This window comes from Lates calcarifer, linkage group LG3 (assembly GCF_001640805.2).
Source record: "Lates calcarifer isolate ASB-BC8 linkage group LG3, TLL_Latcal_v3, whole genome shotgun sequence".
Lineage (NCBI taxonomy): Eukaryota > Metazoa > Chordata > Actinopteri > Centropomidae > Lates > Lates calcarifer.
Window position 1 is genome coordinate 10,777,511 of NC_066835.1, and position 23,174 is coordinate 10,800,684.

General features: G+C 39.2%; 2 protein-coding genes across 3 annotated transcripts; both read left to right on the forward strand.

Annotated features, from left to right (window-relative positions):
• Nucleotides 1-7,014: 7,014 nt before the first annotated feature.
• Nucleotides 7,015-14,585, forward strand: si:ch211-199g17.2 (uncharacterized). Of its 2 annotated transcripts, none has more exons than XM_018697617.2 (12): nucleotides 7,015-7,195; nucleotides 8,731-8,787; nucleotides 8,873-8,950; nucleotides 9,039-9,181; nucleotides 9,271-9,393; nucleotides 9,491-9,548; nucleotides 9,662-9,991; nucleotides 10,404-10,540; nucleotides 10,664-10,780; nucleotides 10,910-10,967; nucleotides 11,735-11,800; nucleotides 11,921-14,585. In XM_018697617.2, the coding sequence occupies exons 2-12, from the start codon at nucleotides 8,763-8,765 to the stop codon at nucleotides 12,628-12,630; spliced, it is 1,845 nt and encodes a 614-aa protein (XP_018553133.1). In that variant the 5' UTR covers nucleotides 7,015-7,195; nucleotides 8,731-8,762; the 3' UTR covers nucleotides 12,631-14,585. The 2 variants fall into 2 exon arrangements, with proteins under 2 accessions (XP_018553133.1, XP_018553134.1); XM_018697618.2 differs by having other exon boundaries at nucleotides 8,741-8,787.
• A 480-nt stretch (nucleotides 14,586-15,065) lies between these two features.
• On the forward strand, nucleotides 15,066-23,127 carry LOC108897818 (regulation of nuclear pre-mRNA domain-containing protein 1A). The gene is made up of 7 exons (XM_018697611.2): nucleotides 15,066-15,486; nucleotides 18,025-18,154; nucleotides 18,378-18,484; nucleotides 18,825-18,919; nucleotides 19,171-19,297; nucleotides 20,073-20,248; nucleotides 22,042-23,127. Exons 1-7 carry the CDS (start codon nucleotides 15,336-15,338, stop codon nucleotides 22,138-22,140), a joined length of 885 nt encoding a protein of 294 aa, XP_018553127.1. The 5' UTR covers nucleotides 15,066-15,335; the 3' UTR covers nucleotides 22,141-23,127.
• The last annotated feature ends 47 nt before the right edge of the window (nucleotides 23,128-23,174 follow it).

Sequence of the window (23,174 nt, forward strand, 5' to 3'; positions counted from 1 at the left end):
TACAGTTGAATGTGTAATATTTTGACATTTTTTCATGAATTGTTTTTTCTTTGTCAAATTTAGTTTACTTTCTTATACAAAAAAATAAAGTATTTTTTAGTACACAGAAATTACTGTGATGTAAATGTCATTTAATTGTGTGAATCTTACTGTGAAGGAAACATCTCTCTTCAGAGAGCTACTAGTTCATTGACTAATCATTTTATTTCATTAGATTTATCTTGACATCACCTGCTTAACAAAGTTAAGTCTCAATATTTAATAACCTGCCCTGGGTGGCGGCTGTTGAACCTTGTGGAAGGATCTTTCGTGGGTATACAGACGCAAACCTGTGATTCTGAGTATCCTTACACAGTAGCCTGTCCCTCCCTCACACTGGGTCACAGTGACCTGGCTGTCATTATTATGTTCCAGTCAGCTTAATAACTTAAACCATCCCCAGAGATCAGTCCAATCTCGCTACCTCACTGTCACTGAAAAAACTGCACACAACTGTTGATCCTCTGTCGAGTCACAAAATCAGTAGTACCAATGTGTTCGCAACAGCCGTGACGTCAACATCTGACGGATACACCAGACAAGAGCTTGGTTTAGTATTTTTTAACATGTTTTCATGGTCATTATCATGTGATCTGACCCCAAAACAGCCTGCATGGAAACACATTTTCCTTGTGCCAGATTTGCCCCTGTCTTACGTCAGCCTCGTGAGCTCACTATCTTCTTTTATTTTTGAAGGTGACCAGTTGGCTCCCTGCTTACTATCTCTGATTTATGACAGGCCACTTTAACCAACTGCATCAATGTTTCTCATACAGTGTGATACCAGGCCAGGTTCCAGCTAGGGCCTGTGTTTGCTAAGTTTCTGTAGAAGTGGGAGATGAAGGTAGAGCATTGGTGTGTTATGTTGACTGGGGAGAATATTCATAAGATTGGTGGGGCTTTAGTAACGCTAGCCAGGTCATTGTGACCCAGGCAGTAATTAAAGGGAGCACTGAAGTCAGGCAGAAATGAGATGGGACCTGTCTTAAAATGTACACTGAGATCAGAAACTCCCCTGGAGATAGATCCAGAAGTTATGATTGCCACTGCCTGAAGAAGTTTATAAAATATTGTAGCATGTCTTTAATCCTCAATTGGACTGAATGACTCTCTGCCATCTGTTTTTCTGACCTTATAACAGCCTCACGTCAGAGTACACTGAGCTGTCATCAAAGTATTTTTTTTCATGTTCTGACTTCATTCATGTTTCACATTTCTTACGCCACCCCACACAAAAAAAAACACCAGTGGCCTTGATGATACTTAAACTCACATCTCTATCAATGTGGCACATACACTTTCCTATAGTAGAGTAATGCTGACTTCAGTTTCTCATTTGGCTCTGAACGTATGTGCTCTGCTGACATGATATAATGAAAAGGCTGCAAAGGGATTAGCACAGAGCAGCAGTCCTGTCTTAAGGATTTGTTAAATAAGATAAACATTTCAATTTCCTTTGCTTTGAAAAACTGTTTTCCACTACAACCTCCCAAAAGACTACGTCATTATTTCCTATTATTCTCACTTCCCGTTTTATTGCACACAGTGTTCTTATACGAGTCTCGCTCTCACGTCCTCACATGCCCCCTTTTCCCTACACACTTGCATGTAGGCAACAACACTTGGGCACATTCGCTGTACCATAACATTAAGCTAATTCCTCAGCTAAAAAGGTCGGTCCTGACATCTGGAGCCATCAAGTCTTTCCTTCTCTCATGAATGATTGTAAATACATCATTTTATCTGAAGGATAGGTCAAAACAAATCAATACAAAGTTGTTCTGAGTGATCCCACAACAACATAAGTTTTAAGGCGCATGAATGAGCAGTGTCCTCTCTTTTTTGCCTTTTTTATACAGCAGTCCACACATTTATCTAATCATGTTCTGACACATCCTGTCCAACATGGCCCTGAGCCCAGATCTCAGACAAAGGGAGTCGAACTCAGAGCGTCAGCATCTACCATATATGGTGTATAAAAAACCCACACACATTGACAGACAACATTAAAGCTGATAATCGGTTTTAATGTTGTGGCTGCATAGCTGTGAAACAAAGCTCACATATCAGGCTTTGAGACAGTGCTGTACTTTCCACTACACCACCTTTAACCTGTGATGAAACACTTTAATACTGATGGGAACTGTCTCTTCCAGGGTGACAATACCCCCCCCCCCCCATCCACAGGGCAGGAGGGGGTCACTGACTGGTTTGATGATCACAAAAATGATGTGAATAAAGATTCCTAAAAGAGAAATAGTCTTTCTTAACATTTATTTCAGTCCCTTACATATGCATATGGGTCAAGCAGAGGTGAGACATATTCATGTCGGCCTTTGGCAACCTTTACAGGGCAAGGTTATACAAGCACATTATTCTCTCATGGCCTGGCCTTGGCTAACAGATAGGAGGTTTCTTTGCAGATAACAAATAATTAGTTTCTTTGAAAGCAGAGAAATCCTCCCGTCAGATGCACATCATTCTCTCCCAAGAGCAGTAACAGCAACAGTTAGATACATGAAGGTCACACAGTGTATTTGGAAAAGAAAAGATGATCACAGCGGAGAAAATGATGAGTGTTGTGTCACATTTTATCATCGCACCTCTGTGCTTTAACTGTACTTCTTAGTTTTATAAGTGAGACATATGTATTTTGCTTGAGATGTCTTGTGTAGTTCCTTGTGTGGAGGAATGTAGAAGCAAGTAAGAGGAACCGCTCACTTTCTCTCCAACCACAAAGTTCCACCTGCCTCCGCCTGGGGTTGGAACATCCTGGATGAATATCAAACATGGTTAACTGTGTTGTGCTATAAAAATGTATCACTCTGCATGTTTGGGGTCAGATCTCCAGATTGCACTTTGGGTGTAAGCCCTGTCCTCTCAGCTGAAATAGATTCTCTCTGCAACCCTTTCACCTTTGCAAATAAAATACAAAAACAATTTGTTTTCATCAGTTCATTTATTCACCTCTCTTAGGGAAAAATACCAAAGATCCTTAACAGTGAGCAGCCTGACAGGGCATGTGTATAGATATATTCCTAGCTATCATATGGTTGCAACACTTTTCTGTACTTTATCCCAAATGAGGCCATGACTTTATTCTAAACCTGTATATGTAACACTCAAACCTGATCATCATCACATGCTCTTACCTGATTAATATTACACGTCCTTTCACCAACTCAGCTCATCCCTGACTGAAACAGGTGTTGGGAAGTATTGTCTAAGTTTATGCTTGTGTCTTCATCCCTATCTGTAAGACCTTGGTTACCCAGGCAACGGAGAGGATAAGATGTCCACTATCAGTCATAATTTGGGCTAAACAGTAGACTGTTGTAAAACACTGTGGAGGCTGATAAAGTAACACAGGATTGATATGCACTCTCCACCACCATCAATAAAACACCAAATGAGGGAATATCTTTTGGACCAATGGTGCTACATCCCTCCAGTAGAGTGCAGAGACTTGTACAATCAACAAAGCACACTGAAACTGTACATGTGGACCAACACATTACTATAAGACACTTTATGTTGGTTCCTTCAGTTTGTGATCTGTCTGTAAACTGTAAACTCTCTAATCACACAGAGAGGCAGCATGTATAATGAGAAAATAATGGACCAACCTTTGGAAAATAATACGTTAGAATTCCCAGCATTCTCTGTAATAATCTTGGAGAAGTAACCCTTGCTTGTCAGGCATATCTGCTTTCTTATAGGCGGTCATGGCTTCCATGTATATACTATAGTGAACTGTGAGTCTATTTGTCCTTGTTTTGTAAAACTGATGTGGTATATTAGATGGTGATGTTGATGTGAAGATGATGAAGAAGATCTCCGCTGACACTGACTTACTTGTATGTAGAAGTTTATTACAAGTAGTTCAGCATCGGACAAGCACTGCAGTAGCCTGTGAGAGGATCCGAGCCAATATGGATCTCTCTCCTAACAGCTCTAAACACTAGTATATATACATTGGTTGTTTACATGGTCATAGGAGACATCTGACCTTCATTCAATGCTTCACTGTCAAGAAGAAGAAGATGGTGAGAGGAAACCTCACTTTAACCTCTACTAGTCTGGGGTCACATTCTTAACTCTTGTCCTAAACATGAACCCAAGGCTAACTCAGACATAGAAACTCGTAAAAAGTGAAAACATCTGAAACCTCAGACATTCAAAAAGACAAAAACATACATAAAACATCCTGTATACTACACTGAGAAATCATTTCTTGTTTAGTGCAGATGAGAGTTGACACAATGCTTTCAAACAAAATGTCAAGATGTTGTTTGACCTTGCCTTACGTGGTAACAACAGTCTCGGCTTAAGATTTAAGATTATTCTCCTCTCGTCCGTCGTTCATCACAACATCTCCCTGTAACTCCTCTGTCATTGTCGTCATAAAATGAAATTATGATTGGCAACATCACATAATTGGATGTAGTTGTTATGCAGATATAGATTTTTAACATTTTCAGAGCACGTGTACATAGGAAAGAAGTCTCAACCCCCCTCCAGGCTAGATCCCTTTATAATGAGTATCTTTGTATATAGCTTACCAACAACTTAAACACTGTAATGTCATGTGGGTTATATATATCATACATCTACACATACTAGTAAAAGCATAATCATTTTGAAAAACATTATTGTAAGAGGACTTTCCCTCACTTCCTCTTGTCTTTTATCGGCCCAACATGTTATCTTAATATCATTAAAGCAACTATTTTTTAAACAGCTTCAGACTCATTCTGGTAGTACACTAGCTTGTAATAGGGAGATTTGAGCCTCTTTGAGTCTCACTCTGCATCCTGAATGTCTGTTCTTGTACTATGTAAATTGTGCTGAAGGGCTTATCATTGCTTGATCTGTACCGGAAACATTGATTTGTTTTATGCACATATGAGAGCGAGACTACAGATATTTAACTGATGTAAATTGAGGTCGATGTCATTACACAGACCCACACATGATTGTTCTCTGAGAGGACTTTCAGAGTGCCTTGATTTATACACTACCAGCAACCAGAAGAACAACATTTGCTGACTCATGTGTTGTGATACATTTACTCACTTTAAAGTTATAATTAAAGTTAAGTTAACTTAAAATAAGTTTTAAACCAATTACTCTTTAAAGAATAACAAGGTGTGTTGTTGAAGTGATTCTGAACTAACAAGAGTGTGCTATGATAACTTAAAAATATTAATTATTAAACTTAATCATAAAGAAATGTACATTTAATATAACCCTACTCATGTTTTAACTCTGTAGCTGAGGACACCTGTGTTAAAGACCACCTGTGCCTGTGTGTGCCAGTGTTTTGAAAAACTGATGGGGTAGAGGAAATTTCCAAGATAAGAGTGTCAGCTGAGTTGGTGTATTAAACTCGTGGGCTTTGCAGCTGTGAAGTTTTTTACAGAAGGTGGAGAAACTTTCTGTATGAAAACTGGATGCCTAAGAGAGCTCTGCTTCTGTCTGCTTTTGTCATTGTCTGCTGCTTTCCATCTTTATCTGCTCTGGAGCTCTTTCATGTTTATTGATATTACAGCTTGTGATACCTCAGTAAAACACTTCTCTTGAATGATTTCTCTTGACATTAAGAAGCAATTGAGAAGTTTGAGTTTAACATAGTGTTGATCACAGAGCCCAGGCTTTTCCTGGCTGAGGTCCTTGAGACTTGACAGTGTGAGGATGAGACCAATGAGATTCAAATGATGTCAGTTCAGCCAAGTCAATGTCATTACACAGACCCTTGCATGATTGTTCTCTGAGAGGACTTCCAGAGTGCCTTGCTTTATATACCAGCAAACAAAAGAACAACAGTTGCTGACTCATGACGAGGTTGATTCAATCAATACAATACATTCAGGTGTTGATCACACCTTCCTCACTACTATGACCCTTTAATGTTAAGCTGTTAGGAATGCATTACAGTTTCTGTTATTCTGATGTCAAGTGTTAAGTTTTATATTATGAATGATAATATACGCGTTGATCTGCACAGTTCTGTAAGTAAGTTGCAGGGATCTGGGTTAGTTTGAACTATCACTGTGGGTCTCTAAAGTTTGAAGTCCACAGGGTCAAGACATGCAGGCTGTTTTTAGAGACAAGAAACATAGCACTAATAGAGAGGCCTGAACATAAACATGTCACCTGCAGCCATAAATCCTGAGTGAGAAACAATGGGTCTGCATTAAATTCAGACATTATCAGCATGTTGATTACTTAACAGTTCTATAAAAGAATCCTGTCTATGTAGTGGCTGCTCTGGGGCTTTCTGTTTATCCTATTGTTTGTCTTCTTTAACTCAGACTCCATGTGCTCATCGTCAACACAGCAGAACTATTCATGCTTTGCAGAAAATATATTTTTTAATAATTCAAAAAGTGAGAAAAATTAGAGTACTTTAAATATCTGAACTTGGGGACATGTTAACCAGGTTAATGTAGTTTGAATTGTCAAGAGATTCTTCATTGCATGACAAACTAATTGTTATTTTTGATACATTTTCATCAACCCATCTCACTGTTCTGTTTACTGTCTATTTTTTGGTTAAGTATGTTTAAAATCCTGACAATGTTTAGGAGGATGTGGTAAAAGAAACAAATCATTGTTTGAAAACTAAACAGTATATTTTATTATGTAGGTAGTATGGCTTTTATTTACATATATATCTTTTATACTTAATATGGTTTATCTTCTTTAAGTATTAGTTTAGTTTAAGTCTCGTTTAAGTTCTATATAACCGGAAGTATTATCATTTCTCTTTGAGGTCCACCTTGGAAACTGTATTGATATGATCTACATATTGTACAATATATAATCCTTAACATAACAAAACAACCTGCACGTGTTTGCCACTACAATCTTAACCTTTAAAAAAAGTCCTCACAAAGACAGCACACACAAACAAACTCTGAACACGGTCTGTTGATCTGATTGGTCAGAGGAGGAAATGAGCTCGCGGTGCTTCGGCCGTTCCCTCCCCTTTAGTGCGACGGGAAAACGCAGCGCTGAGTGACGCTGCCAAACTTCAGCCACGGTCCTCATGTCTTTGTGGACGTTATCATCACTACACCGACTTCAGCACAGGACGTTTAACTGGATCGATAACTCTACCTAGCAACTAAGAAGCGGACATTACTCTTTATCGGTGAGTCAATCTTATAGTAGGAAGTCACTGTTTTTACCTCGTTAACAAATTTATTGGAATTAATTCGAAGGCACGTCGAGCTGAAGTTTGTTGGTCGTTTACCTTGCGAGTTTGTCTTCAGTTGACAACGGTGCAGGTTCATCTACAGGGTGAATTAATGTCAGTATTTCTAACTACAGCTGCGGTGAGTGGTGATATGGAACACACGGGACAAACTTCATAACGGTTATCAGCGATAAACGGTAGTTAACGGTTGTTGAGAATGTCTACCTTTGTTCGGTGTCGCATTGCAAACAAATTAAGTCGTTGTTCGCTTAATGCCGTTAACACGCTAACTAACTAATTTACACTATTGGTAACATAAAGTCGTGTTTAACTGTACCCGTCGTTGATGTAACCTAAATGTAACGTTAATGGCAGCTAAGATTAATGAGCCCTTTAACGGGCTTCAGTGTAACGAGGAATAGTTAGTTGTTGTCTTTGCAGTAACCTGTACTCTGTATTACTATATTACAGACCGGTGGGTTCTTTTTACACTGAAACAACAGCCCAAAGCCACTACATTATTTCATCAGGAAAAATAAATAAATAATATAGATATATAGATAGATATATACAGATATATAGATATATTTTTTTCAACAAGCTCAGTGAGCGGAGATCATTGACTTGTGTCCCCCGTGTGAACAGTGTGATGTTATTGCAGCTCCATCTGGTGGTTACAGTTTAATATAGCGCCACAGGCGACAGTTTTAGTGTCTGATTATTTTTATTTAAATGTAAGGACAATCTAATGTCCAAATACGACTAGGATTAGATTTTAGTATCTAAAACTACATATATACAAAACGAAATATTTTCAACTAAAGTTCTCAATCAACAGTTTTTAATGTAGGACCATTAAAGGGCAATGAAATTATCAAACAGAGAATAAAGTGTTTAGAATTATTTAACTGTGTAAATTATCTGTGACAACCCACATCATCTCAGGTCTGACCACAGCTACAGACTATTTCACATTTGTCTCTCAATTGTTTTTTGAGACAATCTGGAGGCACAAAAGTTATTTTGACCTTTATTTATTTTTTGTGAACTGGGATGTCTTCTACAAGCTGCACTACATAACTTGCATATGCTGTGATATATTTCTACTAACACAGGATGCCTGTAAGTGCCCAAATTATACAAAGGAGGGTGGACCAAAAGTCATTCCCCACGATCCCGAATTATACACTTAAATGGTCATGAGCAATTGGAGTAAGTTGTAAGCTGCTGAACATCTACACACTAACTAGCCATTCTTCAGTCTTAAACAATAAAAAAGGTGTAGGAGTTTATTTTACAAACTTCTCCTAGAGCTTATCTTCTGGTATTCCTCCACCTTGTCAGATTCAATGCAAGGTAGACAGCGTGCATAGAAGATATACACAGGGAGACAGAGACCATCTGTGTCTGTGAAAGAGAGTGAGGGAGTATAGTCAGAAACAGTACTCTGAATTTGAATTATAATTACTTGGTATAACTCCCAACTTCAGTCTTCTGCAGGTAGTGATCCTACAACTGCAGCATGCAGCCGAGCAAGGCACAAAAAGGTATGTCTCACTCTCTGCATGTGGATTATTACACTTAGAAAATGTCAGCATGCTTTTGTCTCTAAGTTTCTTTCTCTTTTTGTAGGAGTTTTTAGCAACAGCGAGCTGTTGGATTCTCTGAAGGTGTATCTGAACAACAAGAACAGATTACAGCCCATTATTGGTCCGTAGCAACAAACACTACAAACAAACTATTTTGTGTGTATGTCATCTGTGTGTCCCATGTATATTCAAGCACTTTGTCATTTCAGGCCTGGGCAGCATTGTAGAATGTGTGAAGGTGGGTGCACACAACAGAGAAGCATTGTACCTGTGTGAGGTGTGTGTGTGTCGACTTAGTAAAGCTGACATGCGGAACCACATCATGGGAAGTCTCCACAGATACAACTTCATTGTAAGTAGGACTGCAGAAGTCGTCATGAAGCCAAGTTCGTGTGCTGCTTTGGATTGTAGTTTATTAACAGGTGGAGTTTTGTTTGACAGAAAGCCTGGCACCCACACTTGGTGTCTGAATGGAAGGAGAACTCTGACCTGTCTAAACTGGCCTGGCCACTGATGGAGATAGCCAAGACAATCGAGGGTAAAGAGGGAGCTGGAGATGTCCAGGTATGTTATTTTGACTGTATATATTTTTGTTTCTGGTTGCAAACAGAAGAGTGTTTTGTATATGAGTACTGACATCTTTTTGCGCCTTCATATGAAGTTGTTAGAGGCTGAAGATGCTGTATACCAGAGGATGGCAACATACAGTGAGAAGGATGGTCAGTGACTAGTCTTGATCTTATTATTTCCTGTGGGGTTTTTGACATTATTTCAATATGTGCATGTTCCTTTTTTACTCCATATGGGTCTCTTTCTCTCTCTAACACCACAGCAGTAACTCTGATAAATTCCTTAAGAAGTTGGCAGGGGCAGGGTGAACCTGAGAGCCATCGCAGCCAGTCACAGAGGATTGTTTTGCTTGGCAAGAACGAACAGAGATGGTCCGAGAAATTCCTCAAGGCCAACGTGACATCACATAAGACTTACAAGCTTCCAGTTTTGATGCAGTCAACTGTAGCTCCTCTTATCAAGTCGCAAGGCTGGTTAAAAAACATCTCAGCATCACAGTTTGACAATACTCAGATGGTGTCTGAACCCTCTGTGCTATCGGACAACAGCAACAGCTTTCTTGATTGCTACACAGGAGCCAAGCCGCTTATTGGTGAGCACAGCAACAGTGTTTGCTGAATTTATTTAATATTTATTGTTGTCATGAACTGAATCTGTTTAGTCTAAAATTAAATCAGAATTAAACTAAATTTGGTTACTTGCACCATCACCAGTCGTAAGTGCTGGACATAAGTATTTAACTGTGGATTTAAGTACTGGTAAGAATTTCCCTATAAATGCCTTTAGAGATGCTTTTTGATGACAGAGCCAGGCTAGCTGTTTGCTCCTATTTCCAGTGTATGTGCTTAACTAAATTAGCTGTCTGTCAACTCTAGCCGTAAGTTTACTGTACAGATGTGAGACTGTTGACCTTTGTCTGCCTTGGCAAGAAAGCAAAGAAGCCTATTTCAAAATGTCAAACAATTATTTTTTAAAATACATACACATATGTATGTTCACAACAGGTCTTTCCCATGTAGTGGAGTGTCGGAGTGAAGATCGCTGCACACACATATTCTTATGCCACTGCTGCCGCATAAAATCCAACAAAAAGGACATCATTGATCACCTCTCCAGCTCATCTCATCTCATCAACTACTTGGTCAGTTTGTTAGGTATCGATGATTGAAGTTAACAGAAACACAAATCCTTTACCATTGTGTGTTCAAATGCTGTAAATAACATGGAGAAAGTTTTAAATTCACTGAAAAACATCTGTGTGTAGATGGAAACTCATCCTGAGCAGATGGAAGTCATGATGGCAGATATTAATGACAGCTGTCACTTTCTCCAATCACTGGCCAAGAAGGTGGAGCAAGAGGAGGGCAGAGGAGAGATGAAGGTATCATATTCACCTGTTTATGCTGCTTTAATAATTCTATGTGTGAAATGACTCTTATGCCCTTCACCAGGAGCTTGACTTCATTTGTACTCATGTGTCTATTAGTTTTCAAACATCTTATGTTCCCAGGTGTTAAACGTACCAGAATCACTCTGTATCCTACTGACTGGCAAAAGTTACCACTGGTGTAAGTACAGATTCATGCTTTTTGTTTGGCCATAAACAATTCACCTCTTTAGCCTCAACTTTCTGCTCTTGAGGAGTGACTTGTGACGTAAGTATAACCTTTTACTCTCTGTCCCTTCACATTGTTACTCTGTGGTTTCATGTCTTGGAAGAGGTGGTGTTATACCAGATGCTGTGCATAAAGGTGATACGCCACAATAGGGCTGCACAATGTATCATCACACATAATACAGCGCCATCACAGAGCGCTGTATGGTGAGTGCAAAGCAAGAACTCAAACTAACGTTACGACACAAAAAAACAGCCTTTGCTACTGTGACGCCATACGACAAACAGTCCAAATGGCATAGAGAGATTATGGATGCCATAACTTTTCACCTCGCAAAACGCAATGTCAGTTTTTTCCCAATATCGTGCAGCCCTAGTCCACAAGGTCTCAAGCTTGAAATGCTCACTGTAAAAAATCCAAGGTGACAGCCTCTGTTCTCCAGTGTAGAAGCTTTTGGAATCACCTTTTACTGAATGCGAAGTTGATTGCAAGTTTGTCAAGACCGTGTCTGTTCAACTTTTTTAAAAATCTGTAGTTATTATTCACCCCTGTTTATCTTTTCTTATCCTTGTTTATTATACCTGTGATGTGCCAATTCACTCTTTCAAACACACTATTTTGAACACTTGGTCTTTCAGCCAGTCTGTTTTTCATTGCAAACACTTACGTTTGTATTTTTTTCTTTGTATACCCTGTGTATTGTGTCTCTTTATTTCTAGGTATAAAGATGCTGTGCAATGGACGGACACATACTAACACCCAAAAAAACGAAATAACTGTCAAAGGTGAGTGTCTTTTGAAACTACTGTTCACTTGCAGGGGGCCAAAAGTATTTTTGCAATTTCCTGTTGCTTTTCAACAATTCCATGTCCAATTTCCCCTTTTTTCTTTCTTTTTTTTTTAAGGGCTGAGCATGAACAAGACCACAGTTGAAGGCAAGCCAGAGAGACATACTGCAGTGCCGTCAAAATGGTCAAAAAGGGTGAGAACAAAGAGGAAGATGATGAAAGTGACTAATACAGTGTTCAAGGTAAGCCTGCCCATCAGCAAAGGTTCATTGCTGCTGGAGAGGACGTCTTTCAGCGAGGACAGCCTCCCTACATCATATTCACACACATCGGCCTCAGACTACATCCCATCGCCGGAATCCCTGACAGAGGACAGAGAGCTGGACTGTGACACTGGATCATTTGCAGTTAACCACACTGAACACGCCTCAGAGTGCACAACCTCACAACTTCAGAGAGACCACCACAGTGGAGATGCAGAGGCTGGTCAATACCTGGGACCAGGGAGAAATATCATAGTCACTCAGTATCAAGACGTGGATGGTTACTTCAGAGATAATGAATTCTTCAGCCAGTCTGAAGATACAACTGTGACAAAAGACCAAAAGGTTAATGGGGAAAGGAATTATGATGGACAGGGTGGTTCTCAAGAAAGATTGAGGAAAGAGGTGGAAAGTGAAGGCCTACAGAAACAAAATGAGTGGTTGTCTCCTGCTCTGTCCCACACTCATGACTGGTCGTCTTATAACTCTTCCCACAGACATGAGGAGGGTTACACTGAGCAGTGGTGCAGTTCACAGAGTGGGGTGCAAGTGTCAAGTGGATGAGAGACAGAGGGAGATGGGCTCAGGATGCTACACAACATTACTACGAACAACAGCCCCAGAATCAGTACATGGCGCCGTATTATACAGGTCTTCAGACAGGCAGTGTGAGGCATCATGGTTTGTCTGGTGGATGGGCTCCTTATTTAAATGCTGCCTGGATCAACATGTATCCTCATTTATACTCCTTTGCTCACAGTAACAGCAGTGCACCACAGCCTGGAGTACACTTGACTGAAAAGAGACAATCGACACACATACACAGAGTTCACCACTAGCCGTGTCCATATGTGTCCACAAAGTTACATGATGCAGCCTGAGGCCTATCAACCCATCCAAACAGGCCACGTGGTGACGTCTAACCCCCACTACAGTTATGGACCAAGAATCAACCAGCACTTTTCTTATCCAGACAGCAGCAGCGGCGGCAGTGGTGGTGGCTTTGGTGGTGGTGGGGTTATGTCCCAGTGAGATGCTTTCTTCCTATCTGTATTATGGAACCCACTCTGATCTTAATTTCAGAGACACTGGGTTGTCAGGTTTGATGATTTGAAGACGTGTCTCTACAACAACTCCATTTATGTTTGCATTTCCCAATCTACATGTAGTCAAACCTCATGGAGACCACAGTTCAAATCAAGGGGGTGCCATCCCCATTGAATGAAATCATATGCTCTGTTGTTTTTCTGTTGAAATGTCAGAAGTGGTCTCTTCATGGAGGGATGTAGTAAAACAACCATCCAGGCCTCTGAGATCAGTATTCAGCTTTGTCTCCTTTGACTTTCAGTTTCATTATTATTTTTTTATGATTTTTTATTTTTATATGAACCTGACAGGGATTTTGTATTTTCATTCATGTGAATTTATAAACAGATTGTCTTTTGGACCATTAAAATAAAACAGTCTAGACTGTGACATATTTCCATGGACATGTTTGTAAATACAGGTGTTACAGGTGAAAGTGTAGCTGTTATATCATCTGGTTACATTGTAAACAAAAGCTAGTGCTTTTTGATTTAGAATTAAATATATCTCTAATGATCCCCTGTGTTATTATGAGAATTATATAAGTGACTCAAGCTGTGCATTGAATTACTGTGTGATGTGAATTGGAGATAACTGGATCCATTAAAGTGAGAAATGCTGATATTTATTGATATAGTTCTAGGTTTCACATGCATGCTTATCAAAGAGAGAAACATGCTCAGATAGCTGTTCACTGTTTCACAAGTTGTATTAGTAACAGCTGCAACATTATAAATGTTTCAAATCACACTGAGTGTGGTTTGTAATTGTCACTAATAAATTGAACTACTCACACACACACACACCACACACATTTTCTGTTTCTCTTGGACCATTGTGCCAAATGCGACTGCAGCTGGGCCTGAGAAGAATTTACTTTAATATTCATGAAATGTGTGATGGCTCACTTTAAATTTGTGCTTATTCAAATGTACTGTTTAACCAGTTGTCACTGAATAAAGCACTGCTTGGGTTATTTGGATGATTTTACCTCTTTTGCTGATTTTGTGCAACACTGAAGACCGTATATTTATGTTGACTATGATGTAGAATCAATGATATGAGATCAAATATAGATTTCTTTGTTAGTCAGAGCTCAAATGACAGTGTAAACTTCTTTCTAGTTTTGTTTTCAGTGTAAGGCAACATAAGGTGGCTTTAATTCAGTTACTGTGATATGTTTAGAGTCTGTTTACTCCACCTTTGACCAAACATGACTCTGTATAGTACATCAGCATTTTCTAAGTCTCCTAATGCTCCACTGGTTCTGTAATAAAAAAGAAAGCATGCTTGAAGATTTTGATTACACCGTGGGGGATACACCAGGTTGCCATATACACATGTTGTATGTTGTATGCTTGTTATCAGCTGGTGTAACTATGCAGGTGCCTAATGATGTGGTGAATAATAAATGAGTTTTGTAAATTTGTAAATGTCTTTTAGTGTCTTAATTTAGGAGGTTGGAATTATTGTTCCCTCCGCTAAATCTATTCAGTACGTTAGTAATTGCTTTTTATTTTATTGCAGGAGAAATGAAGGGTGAATAAGAGTGTATGGCCTCTTTATTATTACTGTATATTCATATATTCAAGATAGAAATTGAGTGTTGAAAGTGGTTTGTAGGGAGGTATTTGAGCCTCAATATGTATTAGTCTGCAAAACCTCAGATAAAAGTATGTCCACTCTCATAAGAGCCTACAGTAAATATACAAACATGTGAAATTTATTTCATGTGTTTAGTTTTCGCAGGACTGAGGTTTGATCAATTGCAATCAAATAAGTCAACACCTGGAAATTATTATGACTCACATGCTAAGCGTCTGATATATCAGAGCTGATGCTTATCTTCCAGGTGGATTTTCGTAATAGTAACTGTAATTTCCATGTGACCTGAACGCATCATAGCTGTCGTACGGAACGTACGGAAGCGACTTATGCGGACTGCTGTGGTTTGTCCGAGGCAGAGCCAGCGAGGCGGTCCCCCTTTAACACCACCGAGACGACGGCGGTTGCTAGTTAGCGCAAACACCCTGTCTTTAACACAGGAAAGGCAGCGTGTGACATGTAATTTGGATGGCTAAGATTCCTGTAGTGACTGGCTAAGTTGTTGCAGACGACACATCTGGGAGAAACCTTCAAGCTGCCTCTCCCGGTGTCTCGCTCTCCCCCCTAATCTAGTCGAGATGTCAGCTTTCTCTGAGGCGGCTTTAGAGAAGAAACTATCCGAGCTTAGCAACTCCCAGCAAAGTGTGCAGACGTTGTCGTTGTGGCTCATTCATCACAGAAAACACTCGAAGACCATTGTCAATGTTTGGTTCAACGAACTGAAGAAAGGTAAGAATGATACGAGCTAGCTAGTCCGTCATAATACAGACTGCTAACATGCCTCTACAAGTTAGATGTAGCATTTGGCTACAGGGACTGGCTAACTTTGGCTAAACCGCTATTGTAAATTTCAAGCTGTCTTTGCTAACGTTAAACTTAGTAGACAACGGACCGTTGTTAGCACACTCGCTGCTAACGCTAGCCAACTTTCGAGGAAAACCAGTTTGAAAGGTTTTGAATCACCAGCATTGTCTCTCAGAAACGTTAACGTAGCATTGAACCAGGTTATTTATCTAAGACTGGTTTGTTTTTGTGTTCGCTACGAAAAACATACTCTGCTTTAACACCGTGGCTTTCTGGATTGATGTTAGCCTTGGTAGACGAGGTCACAGTCTCTTAATTGTTTAGCCTTGATGCAAGACCACCATACTAACTATATGTCTCATAGTCCTGAAGTTGAACCCCTCTTTGCAGATATTAAATTCTCCTTACGATGCAGTAGTAAAAAGTTTCTGTATGAACAAATAAGCGAATGACCAGGTTAATGTTAAAGGGTTTGCTTGTTGTGATGAACCCACAGATAATTATCACCCTCCTCAGCAGTCACTCTCAGTTCTGCAGAGCGTTTTAGCTTCTTTCAACTCAGTGTTTTTGTATTCTGGCCCACAAATGCCACTGTCATCAACCCCGTTTCCAGCTGCAACAAGCTGCTGTTTTCAGCGAAAAAGCTCTGATAAACCCACTGGACGTTACTTGTTCAGCAGCAAATGACAGACTGACGAGGTTAGCATTTAGCATTTATCAGCTAGAAAGCGAAATATTTCATTGATGAGACAGTGGAGACTAAAACTGAGCATCACAGCTCCAAATGACTGCTAATGTAGCAACTGTAGAGGATGATAACCACAATACAACCATGGTATTAATACTTACTGTTGTGTTTACTGCCTGTTGTATTGCCCTCAAGTGGCCAAGAAATCAGTTAACGCAGCTTTAACAAACAAGCGTTAAAGGTATGAATTGGTTAGACAAAAAATAATGAACAAGGAATGAATTAATCTCCATTGTAGATTTTTACGCAAATAGTATGAACTTTGATAACATTTACCCAACTCCATCCCTGTTAGTTGTGTTTTTGTTATTTTAAATTTACTTATTTTCTCCTCATCGATAGCTAGAAAGATAACCTTTACTTAAGCAATTTAATGCTTTCAACATTCTCCTGTTAATTAACTGAATGAACAATGAATACCAGAAGTAAGTGGGTCACTTGGATAGCATGGTGATTATCAATAACTTAACTCTAAATGTTAAACATTTGGCCATGCTACTCCTGCTGTTTGCAGCTGCTGGGATGGGCATACATTTCTCCTGGGAACTTAAATTGGGTCAAAATTGTTTTCTCAATCATTTCTTTTTCATAAATTTGTCCGTTGTCTCTCTCCCTTTCTTTCTCACACCAGCCCAAGCATACTCAAGTTGACTTAAGTTTAATGTATGTCCTTTGAAGCTCCAAGGGCTCCACTGAAAATTTATAGATAAAAGATAAGCTGCAGTCAGTCAGCCAGTGAAATAATATAAAGTGTAGCCAGCAGATAGTATCATAAATACGGTGATACTGATGCCTTGACACAACAGTAAAATCTTTTGATAATTTTTTGTGTTGATTTGTCGTTCAAAGCGTGACAGATGGAAGGTTTAAATCATTAATCTACCATTTATTTCTGTAAGCAAATTTATTCCCAGTGAATCATAACAGTAAATGCTGTCTCCAAGTTGAGTAGATGCAATTACACTACAAGTGTGTGATTGAGTTCTTAAGAATATTTTGTGGAACTGGTTTTAAAAAGCCTGTTGTATGGGTGTTGGGTGTTGCTGTAGTTGTAGCTAATACAGGCACACTTTTCCTCAGGGTGCTACTCAACAACCTAATGATATCTCAAGTGGATGTTTTATTTTAGGAGCCTTGTCTGAGCGACTGAAAAGAGTGTGCAGTGTTAATAGCAATGGGGATAGAGATGGCACATTTCTCCTGGGCTTTACGCTTAACCCAGTGTTGACTGTGACCTGTAAAAACAACAAAGACATAAAGCATTATTACTTGTATTTTATTACTGTGCATGTTGAAACCCAATTGGAAAAGACATACAAAACAAGTTGTGTGATTATAGAAAGGAAAGAAAAATTTACTTGAGACAGTAAACGTTGTAGCCCTTGAGTCTTACATTGCAGCTGTGGTTGTGTCTCTGATAAATAGAGATAGATTAACCTTAATGAATCATGGTCTGACTTGTTGGAAAAACATGGCACTGCATTCACAGTTTGGTATTTCTTTCTTGTAATCATTTCACTGATAAAAGATTAATTCAATAATGCTTATTGTTAGTGGGTTATTTAATGGATCATTGTTCATTAACTTACAGTGTTACTCATGAGTCAAAACACATTTCTTGTGCATTGAAACCTATCACTGTGTTGCTCAGTCTTGTATATCATAACTAAATGGCTCACTGTAATATGTGTATGTGTGCGTTTGAATGCATGCAGCTCAGGTATCACGCAAGCTGACCTTCCTTTACTTGGCCAATGATGTCATTCAGAACAGCAAGAAAAAAGGACCAGAGTTCACCCAGGACTTTGCACCGGTCATCGTTGATGCATTCAAACATGTGTACAGGTCAGATTTAACATTACCACATTACCAAGATGTGATGTTGAGTCACATTTTTAGCACTAAGTAAAAGGTTTATTTTTATTGTTCACTGGCTGTTGCTGAAGTCAGTATTTTTTAAACACATTGACTCTTGGTAGAGAGTCATGCTTTTAAAATTAAGAATTTGAGAAATCACTAAGTCAGAATTCACCAAGAATCATTTCTGAAATTCTGTTTTCCTGTCCAGAGAGGGCGAGGAGGGCTGTAAGAAACAGTTGGGTCGGGTTTTGTCCATCTGGCAGGAGAGAGCTGTGTACGAGAACAACCTGCTGGATCAACTCTCACAAGTCCTATGTAAGTAACCTGTACCTGTACAGGCTCGTAGGTAGTGCTCAACACCCAACCACGTCTACATATTTTCTCCTCACAACAGTAAGCTAATGTGACTGCTTGTCCTGCCAATCTGCAGGTTTAAACCACACTTGCTTTGTCTTGTAAGATCTTCCCGCATGTGCATTTTTAAACTGCACACAACACTTACTTACTAAAGTTATGGGACAGGATGAATTCTGATCATAAACATTTATGGTTCTCTGTATTTTATTATATAAAGTGTGCACTGTTTCATTTCAGCCAGAAAACTGTAGCTTTGTGAGGTTTTTGTTACCTTCTGCTCTTTTCTTGAAAATCACAGATGGAGAAAAGAAGGCTAAGAAGAGGACATATGAGGAAATCCAACCAGATGATGAGGACTTTGCCTCCCAGAGCTCCCCAGCTGAGCCCCCACAGGTGCTGCTCTAGACAAACAGCATAGCCATAAATACAGGGTGTTAATGAAATGATACTTTAAACCACAGAGAGGTCATTTAGTACTTCTTACTGTTGATACAGCTGCTTCCAGATGAATTTGTGTCTCCGATACTTCCTTTCTATGCTACCTATCAAACATTGTTTATGTTTGACTCACACGCTTAATCTAGTCATTTAACCCTCTTCTTTTACCTCTCTCATCCCTCTGCTCCTCACACCCGCTGCCTCAGACAGCAGAGTTAATCCGAGCTCTGCAGGAGCTGGAAAATGCAGCCTCTGGCGACTCAGTGCTGCGTCAGCGAATCTCCTCCCTTCCTGCTGAGGTGCAGGACACGTCACTGCTTCACAGGATCACAGGTGGGAGGCAGGACACAGCACATTACGGCGTACTGTATATACACTCACCAGGCACTTTATTAGGAACACTATAGTAATACTGTGCAGGGCCTTCCTTTGCGTGGAAAACAGCCTCAGTTCTTTTGTCTTTTTTGTACAATTCTGAGTAAACACTAGAGACGATTGCGTGTGAAAATCCCAGGAGATCAGCAATTTCAGAAATACTCCCCTTTCTGGCACCAACAATCATACCACAGTCAAAGTCATTGAGATCACATTTTTTACCCCCGTTCTGGGATTTGATTAACTGGAGCTCCTGACCTGTATCTGTATGGTTTTGTGCCCTGCACTGCTGCCACATGACTGACTGACTGGATAATTGCACGAACAAGCAGGTGTACAGGTGTTCCTAATAAAGTGCTCGGTCAGTGTATCTGCATTAGAGTTTACTGCTAAGTAACCCACAGTGGATGATTTTCCTAGATATATCCTTTTTTGTTTTATTTTAATTTTGTTAAAGACATTTTGCCAGTTTGACTTATTGTACATCAAAAGGCTACACAGCATAGCACCCTTGCACTACAAACTGAAGTTCCTTTGAGCAGGACACTCAAAATACAATGTTAAAAAGGCCTAAAAATACCTTCATCAGAGAAGTTGAGTTGAGTGTGATTTTACAGTAGCTGTTTACTTTGTACCGGTGTTGATGTATGACAGAATGACCTCCAGCTGAACCCTCTGAACTGGTTTTATTCAAGCATCGTGCCCTGCTCTCTGCACGCTGTCTGTGATTTAGATAAAGAATCAGGGGAGCGGCTCTCCCGGCTGGTGGAGGAGGCCTGCATGCTGCTAGCAGATTACAGTGGTCGCTTGGCAGCAGAAATAGACGATAGGAGGCAGCTCACGCGCACACTAACGGTCTTCCTGCAAAGCCAGAAGGACGGCCTGGCCCAGAACGAGCAGAAACTTGAAGTGCGTAAATCACTTTCTTTCTTTCTTTCTTTTTCTTTCTTTCTTTCTTTCTTTCTTTCTTTCAATTACTTTATGTGTATGTCTCGTCTACATCACCTTTGTGTCATTATTATCCACCTGTCTGTGTTGGTGTGTGCTCACACGTCTTGTTTGTCTACATTTCAAATTAACATTTCTTTTCATGTATTTCAGCATGTTGCATACATCTGCAGAGTGCCTGTTTTGTTATTGAACCAGACTGCAGATTTCAATTTGAGTGTTAGGCCTGTTGGAATTACAAACAGGAAACATTCCTAATTAGATACACATAATGACATCCAAGAGAAATTTTCCCTTTTCACTGGGAAATGCTTGTTGTTTGAGCTATTTCATTTAGTTCACTCGGTGTGCTCATCCCACAAGGTAAGTATCGACCAAAATAGTGTGTGATCAAGTGTTTGACTCTGAAAAACTTAACTACAGATTTTCTTGTTTTCTCATAACCATGTTTTTTGTGGTGACGGTAACTGTCCAGCCTTTATTCACAGGATACCAAGAGGATAAAGTATCTCATATCTGTATCTTCTGTAATAAAAAAAACCCTGAAAATAAAAAATGAAAATAATTTTGTGAGTGCTTTTATTTTGCTCTAACACACAGCTCGTGGTGGTGTGTGCATTGTTTGAATTTTCCATTTCAAAGATGTTCTATGATAACAGTATTTAAAGCCTTTTTGTGGTGTTAACACAATACATGCTAGCTACACACTCAAGGTTTGAATTAAGCTCTGTTTAATAGAAGTTGCAGATGTGTGCAAATAGAGGGAAACTCACGTTATTACAGGTCAAACCAGAATTTAAGAAAAGAAACAGCAAGTTCTAGGAATCTTAGACACAAATGAAAAAATGCTAATGTTATTTTTCATTTGGAAATTTGTGATGCATACTGAACTTTGAAGCCTCCTGTGAGCTGAGGAAATGTGTCCTGTTTGCACTACACATGCACGTGTCAGCTGTCCCATAGTCATACACACTAACATTTTAAAACTGACGTGCAGGGAGCAGAAATAAAACGAGTCATACTGTGTCTTTAAGGTGTTAAAATCAGCGCACATACATGAATGAGGTGAAATCATTTGGTAACTCGACTGTTAAATTGTTGTTTCATAGACTTTCTGACATGCTCTGTAGATACAGTACCTTTCATGCTCTTTTGTTTTCGTCATTAAAGACCTTTAAATACTTGAGTCCTCTTAGTTTAGTGTATTTTCAAAAGCAAACGACAGGTAAATGTTATTTTTTCAATGACCTTTTAGGTGTTTCATAGATGTACAACAAAGTAAAGCCGAATTAGTCATGAACCTGAGATAAATATAATGACATGTACATTAAATCTCATTAGACACTCAGTGGTTTGAAAGAGGACAGAGCTGAATGCTCATACAGCCTTATTACATTTACATAGTGTTTTCAGATTAGACTAATTGTTAGAGATGACATGTTGGGTAGAAGTCTTTGGACAGGACTCCAGACTTGTGTAGTTAAACTTCACTTGGACTTTTAACTACCACATTCTGTAACATACAATGCAGTAGAAAATTATCATTATTTCTTAATATTATTTCCATTTTTATGGAGTCTTAATATCCTTCATTTAGATTTTCTAATTACATGTCAGTGACTTATTTATTACTGTCTACTTGCCAGAAGTTGTGTTCTCAAAAATATTGCTTTTGAGACTTAAGAATCTGAAAATTGCAATGGTACTATGATTTTTTAGTTCTGATGGACGTCTTCTGCTGTGGACTTTTTCAGGAGTACAAACGTAAACTGGCAAGGGTGACCCAGGTCCGGAAGGAGCTGCGTTCGCGTCTGAACAATCTCCCAGGAGGACTCTACAACTCGTCAGAGTGACTCAAGTTTCACCCTGAAACATCTCAGCCTGTCTCTTAGATATTTGACATTGCCATAGCCCTCTGTTTTTGATTTTGGAAAGTGTCTGTGTGTCCCTGTATGGTGACCTGTGGTTCTCGCTCTGTTTTAAACAGATCATTTATCCACATGGCTGTTTTTCTGTTTGTAAGTTTGTATCTTTTTGTGCTGTACGTTATCAGTACACTGTACATGAAGATTTATAATCAGACACAGGCCTCTCATGCTTTGGCCCCTGCCCATCTAACCCTGACAGCTTTAAAGTGCTATGGACGATGCTGGTGTGATATTTTTGTATTTATGGTGATTTGAGATAATGTACCAGAGTATATCCCTTTAGTGTGATCATAATTTTCAGTATTTTGGATTGCTGTCTTAACTTTCATTTACTCCTTGTTTCTAGCTCTTGGTTATAGATTATTGCAGCAGTTTTCAAACTGAGATTATTATTTTTATGTGGTGTGGTACAGCCTCTGAAGAGAACTGTGTACTTGTGAAATCATTAGGAAACCATATTCTGAAGCTGAGTAGTAAGCCATCTTCCTAATAGCAAGCATATGTAATTATAATTTACAAAAAGCCTCTTTGTGAGAGGGGTGTGTAAATCATTGGTAAGTGTACACTTTCAAAATTGCATGTAAATATGGAGTTATACCTTTAAGTGCTCATGATTTGTATCCATGTGAATATGGCTTGGACACTCATTCAGACAAATTACTGATTTACCTCTGTACAACCTTATCTTTGTAGTTTCCCCACACCTACACAGTAATGAAGGAGTCTGTTGTCTTGTTTACTGTAACATCCAGCTTCATAGTTTTAACCTTAAGTCTACTGAATGCTGTGCTGATGCTTCACACAGCTTGAGAAGTGCCCCAGTTTCCAAAGCCAGACTCTAAAGCAGCTGTTTGTTTTTGTAAATATGAAGCAAAAATATTCTAAGAACCAAATAAACAGAAAATGTATGAATCTTTGCAGTCCTGTCTGCAGTATATGACAACTAACTTACTTTCAAT